At 38.1% G+C, this 8,473-nt stretch overlaps 1 protein-coding gene across 1 annotated transcript in view; it reads right to left on the minus strand.

Moving 5' to 3' along the window:
- MRPL3 (mitochondrial ribosomal protein L3) overlaps window positions 1-8,473 on the minus strand; it is a 61,196-nt gene that overhangs the window by 32,383 nt on the left and 20,340 nt on the right. The window contains exon 5 of the mRNA XM_007936871.1: window positions 5,115-5,214. Within this exon, the coding sequence (XP_007935062.1) occupies window positions 5,115-5,214 (100 nt within the window). The remainder of the gene's footprint in view (window positions 1-5,114; window positions 5,215-8,473) is intronic.

Here is an 8,473-nt window from a genome sequence, read left to right on the forward strand (position 1 = left end):
ATATATAAAACCCTGAAAGAGAAAAATTTTCAACCAAGAATTATATACCCAGCAAAACTGTCCCTCAAATATGATGGTGAAATTAGGAGATTTGCAGATAAGCAGAAATTAGGGGAATTTGTTAAAACCAGACCAACCTTACAAGAGATACTAAAGGGAGTCCTTTGAACAGAGAACCAAAAGTAGCAAATAACAACCAACCATTAATACATAAGATGATATAACCCAGAAGCCACAGCTATGGACATATCCAAAGTAAAATAAGCTTACATGATTGTAAACAGGGAACCAGAGACATCAATTGCAAGTGAGGACCACTACAAAAACAAAAAAGAGGGAAAATACTATGTATTTATAGAACTTCTAAAGGGTGAGGAAGTCAAGAGAGTTGCAAGATAGAATGGACTGTTCTAATCTTGGGGAGAAAATTATAAATCACAGAATAACCTCAAAGAAAAATGATAAACTTTCCCATCACAATAAAAAAGAGGACAAGCACAAATATTCAGCAGGTACTAAAACAACAGCAACAAAGGAAACGATAACACAATTCATAAACATAATGAGCTCAGCACAGAAAATAATATGGAATAAAGAAAGCAGGGACACCATGAAAACACAACAAAATGACAGCAAACAATTCCTACTTGTCAATAATTACACTGGATGTTAATGGATTAAACACACCACTCAAGAGACGGAGAGCTGCAGAGTGGATAAGAAAACAAAACCCATAAATATGCTGTCTACAAAAGACACACCTTAGAGACAAAGACAAAAATAGACTAAAAATCAAAAGTTGGATAAAGATATATCAAGCAAAGAATGAGTGAAGTAAATCAGATGATGAATGGCAAACAGAAAGTTTATATGTATCCATTTACTCAAGGAGATACTTAAGCCAATGGTTTAGGAAGGTAAATCTGCAGGTAAATCAGCCCACTCTGACCATGGTGGGCTAGCCTGGAGAGCAGTGGCAGTCAGGAGTCAGCAAGGTTTGTAAGGGTTGGCCTGCAGGGTTGAGGGCTTGTGGGATGGCCATGAAACTGGTCTGGAGAGGGTGGATGTGAGTGACATCAGGAAGGAGGAATGCTTCATTGGTCTACATTTATTGGTCCTTACATTATCTCATTTAACTCTTCAAAAAAATGATGCAAAGAGGGAATTATCCCATTGTACAGATATGAGCAGATATGTGCTTCTCCTACTCTGCCTTGATGTTGGTGTGGGGGGGTACCCATGAAGAAGGCAGGGGGCTGGGAAGGAGGGGGAGAAGGGAATGTGATCATTCAAGGTTTGAACAACTGTTTCACCCTTCAGGCATTACAGGGATATATGCAATATGATCAAAGCCTTTGAAAAAGTTTGACTGTAAAGAAATTCATTGTTCTTAAAATATGAAAGGAAAATATTCTGTATTAATACATGTTTAATTAAATGTCTAAAAAGGGTAGCATGTTAATGCAGCAATAATGACTCATTTCAGCTCTTATATAGTTAGTTATATGGAGCTCTTGTGGCACAGTGGTTAAAGTATTCAGCTGCTAACTAAAAGGCTGGTGGTTCAAACATATCAGCTGCTCAACAGGAGGAAGATGAGGCAGGCTGTTTCCATAAAGATTTACAGCCTTGGAAACTCCATGGTGCAGTTTCTGTCCTGAAAGGGTTGTCATGAGTTGTCATTGACTCCATGGCAGTGGGTTTTTGGTATAGTTATTTATTAATGTGGGATGTGGGAGCATTTGGATATGGTTGATAGATGTGATGGCACCTCCAAACATAAGTGTGTGTAGGTCTGCAAAGGTCATAATGCAGACCTAGGCTCTGAGTGAGGACAATGAGAGAATGATGGCAACAGTGTCTGAAATGTAAAGGGAGAGAAAACTGGAGAACAGGAACAGTGTTTTAAGTGTCTAATTGCTGAATCTTCATGTTTATTTCAAAATATTTCAATGCATACCCATTCTTTCTGGGGATCCCTAGACTATATGCCTTACAAATATCATCTAGTTTACTAAGACTAACTGAGAATAGTCCATATTCTCAGTATAAATAAACTCCATGTTTTCCTTCACCATTTCCTGGCTGCCATATTCTTCTCTTGAGTGAAAGAAGATCTTGAAGATGGTAGAAGTTAACCAAGGCCTATCTAACCCAAGGAGGGGTCGCTATGAGTCAGGGCCAACTCGACAGCAAATAACAACAACAACATCTCTTAGAAATGAGGCATATTTTGGAGATGACTTTGCCTACTAGGAGTTGCCAGAGATGAACTGAATTGTCATACTATGTTTAGTACAATTAGTTACAGATCCTATGCATTTTGTCTTTCTTTGCTTAGCTACTTCTAATTCTTTTCAAAGGATGTTAGTTAAAAAATTTTTGTTATTGATGTTCAAGACTTAAATTTCAGACAAGTATCTTGCTTCTTGAAATACTGAAGAGTTGTCTTTCAGAATTACACAAAGCCATATAACAGAAGACAGGAGAAAACTATGTCAACTGGGCATCTGAAAATACACACACATACCTCCATTGGACATTTATTCTGGCAACATCCATTGGAAACTGACTACAGAAAAGACATCTGTTTGTGCACTGCGGCATAGTAAATTACCTGGTATGGCTTTTCTAGTCGTAAGCCTTTATAAACTCCATGGTGCAATTTGCCGTGAGCAACTGAGAAGCTCCTGATTGTGAAAGTTATCCACCTGGGGTATTTCTGTTGGGAGTGGCACAAAGTAATGTTCTGGGAGGTTCGCTCTCTCTCAGGTGTTTAGAATTCTGATGTTATGATTGGCTAGTTTGGCCGCTCTACCAGGCTCAAAAGGAGGCCTCCTAGTGGCAGAAGGCTCTCTCTGGCTGCTGGCTGAGAACATGCTGTTGAGAGAAACGCGCTCCTGAGAGACATGCACTCCTGAGAGACATGCGCTGCTGGGAAAGAGATGCAAGAGACACGCATTCCGAGAGAGACACCAAGGGACATGCACTACTGGGAGACAGACCATGAGAGACTGTTGGCTGAGAGAGACTGAGCGTTGTTCTTTAACTTGAATTGTAGCCTGGTGCTTCCCTAATAAACCCCATAATCTGTGAGTTCTGTGTGGCCACTACGGTGAATTATCGAATCCAGAAGAAAGGTGGTGAGTGCTGCAGGAGGAATGGTTGGTGTCAGGGTTGGTGAAAGGGCTGGAGGGAGGCAGCATGTCTGGCCTTGCAGGAATAGGCCTTGGGCTACTGATGATGATTCTGTCTTCCTCTTGTGAGGTTAGAGGAGGTCAGAAGATGTGGCCTCCTTGCCCCTTTGGCATGCACTTTGCATGTGTGAATTCATTTAACAAATGAATAAATCAACAGTCAAAAAACAAAACAAAACAAAAGACCTAACATTATAGATAACCCTGCCTCTTTTAAAGTAATGTTGCCAAAATTAAGTTCCATAAAAATGAAATCTTACTTTAAATGGATTTGAGAAATATTTAAAATACTTTTTGTGACAAAGTCAAAGTCTTTTACAATATTTTGTTCATATAAATTTGGAATTAACAGCATTTATAATAGTAATTTAATTTGGCAATTAATCAACAAACATTTCTAGGGCTTTTACCGTATGTACAGCTAGTGATGCAAAAGTATAAGACATGACCCTGACCTTAAGAAATGTACTACCTAAATGAAGACTCAACACTAATATTAATATCATCAAATAACCCACTGCCCTTGAGTCAATTCTGACTCATCAAGTAAGAGATTCTTTTAAAGGAAAAAAAAAAAAAAAAAGGAACCAAACATATTATGGAATGTAACTGAAAGAGGTTTTTCTTTGTTTACTGCAGCCAGTAAAGCACTGTAGGATTTCAGCAGGTAGACCGACTCCTTTAAGGCAGGAGCAAATCTGGATTTGCATGGGCTGAGAAAAACTTTGAAACAAGAAAAAATAGGGGAAGATTAAAAGTGGTCTAACATCTATGAGGCTGGACAACCTAAAATATTTGACCATTTTTGGCCAACAAAAAGAACAATTTCGTGATTTGACCGACAGCAAAAATTAATGTGGACTCAATTTTTACTGTTATCCTACCCATGAACAAAGGGTTCAAGAAAGTTAGATAGGCTAACAATACCAAGGAGTAACTGCTTCAAAACAAACTTTCTGTGCAACCAAATTATTTTAGAAATACTTTTCTTTATATTTAAAGCAGAATATGCCCATTATAAATCACTATAATATCTACTGATCCCCAGACTTCTACAAATTTTTATACTTTAGTTTAATTTCATTTACTTTACCTTAAAGTTGTAAAACTTGCACTTCAAAAAATACTTTTAATTCTAGATTTTATAAAGGTTGACCCTCTGTTGGGCAACCTACTTCTGTAGTGATACTGCGTTGGCAACCCAAGGAGGAGTCGCTATGAGTCGGGGTCGACTCGATGGCACATAACAACAACAACAACATTGCAATTGTATTTAACTTCAAGAAATTCAGGTCAGATATTTAAATACCAAATCTTGAAACAACCTTTACTGTCTTCTGGTTAGAATTCAAGTTCAAAAAATCAAGGAGCTCTTTTGAAGTTCAAAGACATCAAAATTCTGTATTTTGTTAACTATTTCAATCAGCATAATAATATGCCAAATCTTATTTGACATTCTACAGATTAGGTATTTTGTAATTTTTAAGTAAGAATCTTTACATTGTGCTACTACAGTTGGTCACTCTCCTTTTGCAGGCTCTATTTTCTCAAGTTCTATCTAAGCAAGAGTCTTAATTATTCTATACGTAATAGAATCTCAGCCTGCAAACACTGAATATTGCTTTTAAAAGTTAGTGTATTTATTTGTAATGGCTTATCCAAATGCAAAACTCTATCTACATTATAAACAAAAGTGCTCCTCCCTCTCTCATGGAAAACAAAGTGTTCTCTCCAGCTTTCCCACTTAAAAAAGAAAGACTTATTTGTCCCTAGTGATTAAATCAGATACAGTTTTATATTTAAAAACAAATGTTTGGGTCTTTGTATTTTGAATTCAGCTTTATTGAAGGGGCTGACATTAAACAAATAACATATCTGGGTATTTTTACCTCCCTCCTCTCCCCGACCTCAGATTACCTGGTTTAATTACAGCGTTATCTGTCACATGAAAGATTTTAATTTTCTGCTTTGGCGGTAATCCAAGTTCTTGGTAAAATTCCAATATGGATGGAGATTTCTAAAGAGAAAGGAACACATATAAGTAACATACTAAGTACAAAGCAAAGAGTACCTTGCTCCCCTATGGAATGGGGGGGGGGGCGAGGCTTTTATTTATAACACAATTCCAATTCTATAAACAAATAATCTTATTACTCAGGATCATATCATTTTCAGTGTCTCAAACATAATACCCTGGAAGACAATTTCTGTTCTATAGGAAAAGAAACAGAGTTGTGTCATTTATGCCCTTTGACATAAACAACTTTCTTCTAGGAAACTATGAGAAGGAATTATTTCTGAAATATGAACAAAGATTTATGCTCAAAAATGTCCACACCATTATTTTGCTACTCTGAAATTTTATATCACCCTTTGAGGGGTTATACATATCATACATTTTTACTGCAGAAAACATACAGAACTATGAGAAAAAAAGTTCACTATACCCTTAAAAAACACTTGGGATCATATGCTTGGGGCTTCATAGCTTTTTCTTCTTCCATTTTAAGCATTGTCCCATGATTTTTCCCAAAGTCATTACATATTCTTCTAAGACACAATCTGTAGCTGTTATGTATTTCATTTAGAGCTATTCCTGACTTTCTGTAGAAAGAAATTCATGTCAAAGTAGCAGCTAACACCAGAACTAATGAAAAACCTTGACCTTTTTGCCTGTTTACTTCAAGCACCTCCAAGTCCAGAACTCCCGTGACATTTCTCATCCTGGAGACTCTCACTCCTTTATGTTTTTGTTAGCTACTACTGAGTTGGTCACCAACACATGGCAACCCCATGCCATACAGAGTAGAACTGCTCCATAGGGTTTTCCTGGCTGTAATCTTTATGGAAGCAAACAGTCAGGCTTTTCTTCTATGGCTCTGCTGGATGGGTCTGAACAACCAATCTTTCGGTTAGCAGCCAAATGCAAACTGCTTATGTCACCCAGGCTCCCTTCATGCCCTTATAGCTCTGCTGTCGCTCGGTGCTGTCAAGTCGGCTCAAACTCATAATGACCCCATGTACAACAGAACAAAACACTGCCCGGTCCTGTGCCAACCTCAATCCTTGCTATACTTGAGCCCAGCACTGCAGCCACTGTATCAATCCATTTCATTAAGGACCTTCCCTTTTCTGCTGACCTTCCACTTTACCAAGCCTGACACCCTTCTCCAGGGAATAGTCACTTCTCACAAGATGACCAAAGTAGGTGAGACGAAGTCTGGCTATTCTTGCTTCCAAGGGGCATTGTAGCTGCACTTCTTCCAAGGCAGATTTGTTCATTCTTCTGGCAATCCATGGTACTTTCAGTATTCTTCACTAATACCACAACTCAAAAGCATCAACTCTTCTTTGGTCTTTCTTCCTCACTGTCCAGCTTTCATATGCATATGAGGTGATTGAAAACACATGGCTTGAATTAGGCGCATCTTAGCCTTCAAAGAGACATCTCTGTCTTCAGCACTTGAAAGAGGTCTTTCGCAGCAGATTTTCCCAATGCAATACGTCATCTGATTGTTTGACTGCTGCTTTCACTGGTGTTGTTTGTGGAACCAAGTAATATGAAGTCTTTGACAACTTCACTCTTCTCTCCACTTATCATGATGCTGCTTATTAGTCCAGTTGTGAGAACTTTTGCTTTATGTTGAGGTGTAATCCATACTGCAGGCTGTAGTATTTAATCTACATCAGTAAGTGCTTCAGTCATCTTCATTTTCAGCAAGCAAGGTTGTGTCATGTGCATATTGCAGGTTGTTAATGACTCTTCCTCTTATTCTGATGCCAAGTTCTTCTACATGTAGTCCAGCTTCTTGGATTATTTGCTCAGCGTGTAGATTGAATAAGTATGGTGAAAGCGTACCACCATGACGCACTCCCTTCCTGATCTGAAACTATGCAGTATCCCCTTGTTCTGTTAGAATGACAGCTTCCTTGTCTATGTACAGGTTCCTCATGAGCACAATTAAGTGTTCTGGAATTCCCATTCTTTTCAATGTTAACCATAATTTGTTATGACCCACACAGTCCGTGCCTTTGCATAGTCAATAAAATTCAAGTAAACATCTTTCTGATATTCTTTGCTTTCAGCCAACATCCATCTGACATCAATAATGATATCCCTTGTTTCACGTCCTCTTCGAATCCAGCTTGCATTTCTGGAAGTTCTTTATCAATATATTGGTGCAATGCTTTCTGAATTCAGTAAAATTTTACTTGCATGTGGTATTAATGATATTGTTCAATAATTTCCACATTCTGTGGGATCACCTTTCTTTGGAATGAGTACAAATATGGATCTCTTCCAGTCAGTTGGCCAGGTAGCTATCTTCCAAATTTCTTAGCATAGATGAGCAAGTACCTGCAGCACGGCATCCATTTGTTGAAACATCTCATTGGGTATTCCGTCAATTCCTAGAGCCTTGCTTTTTGCCCACTCCTTCAGTGCAGCTTCAACTTCTTCCTTCAATACCATTGGTTCTTGATCATATGCCACCTCCTGAAATGGATGAAAATCAACCAATTCTTTTTGGTACAGTGACTGTAATTCCATCCATCTTCTTTTGATGTTTCCTGCATCATTCAATATTTTGCCCACAGAATCTTTCAATATTGCAACTTGAGGCTTGAATTTTTTCTTCAGTTCTTTCAGCTTGAAGAATGCCAAGCATGTTCTTCCCTTTTGGTTTTTGAACTCCAGGTCTCTGCACATTTCATTATAATAATTGACTTTATCTTCTTGAGCTGCTCTTTAGTATCTTCTGTTCAGCTCTTTTATCTGGTCATTTCTTCCATTGGCTTTAGCTACTCTCCATTGAAGGGCAAGTTTCAGAATTTCTTCTGACATCCATTTTGGTCTTTTCTTCCTTTCCTGTCTTTTTAATGATCTTTTGCTTTCTTTGTGTATGATGTTCTTGATGTCATCCCACAATTCATATGGTTTTCGGTCACTGGTATTCAGTGCTTCAAATCTATTCTTCAGATGGTTTCTAAATTCATGTGGGATATAATCAAGGTCAAATTTTGGCTCTCCTGGACTTGTTTTAACTGTCTTCAACTTCAACTTGAATTTGCATATGAGCAGCTGATGGTCTGTTCCACAGTCAGCTCCTGGCCTTGTTCTGGCTGAAGATACTGAGCTTCTCCATCGCTTCTTTCCACAGATGTAGTTGATCTGATTCCTGTGTATTCCATTTGGTAAAGTCCACATGTATAGCCGCCATTTATGTTGTTGAAAAAAGGTATTTGCAATGAATAAGTCATTGGTCTTGCAAAATTCT

The sequence above is a fragment of the Orycteropus afer genome, unplaced genomic scaffold (genome assembly GCF_000298275.1).
Source record: "Orycteropus afer afer isolate SDZICR_OR568_19922 unplaced genomic scaffold, OryAfe1.0 scaffold00003, whole genome shotgun sequence".
Classification (NCBI taxonomy): domain Eukaryota; kingdom Metazoa; phylum Chordata; class Mammalia; order Tubulidentata; family Orycteropodidae; genus Orycteropus; species Orycteropus afer.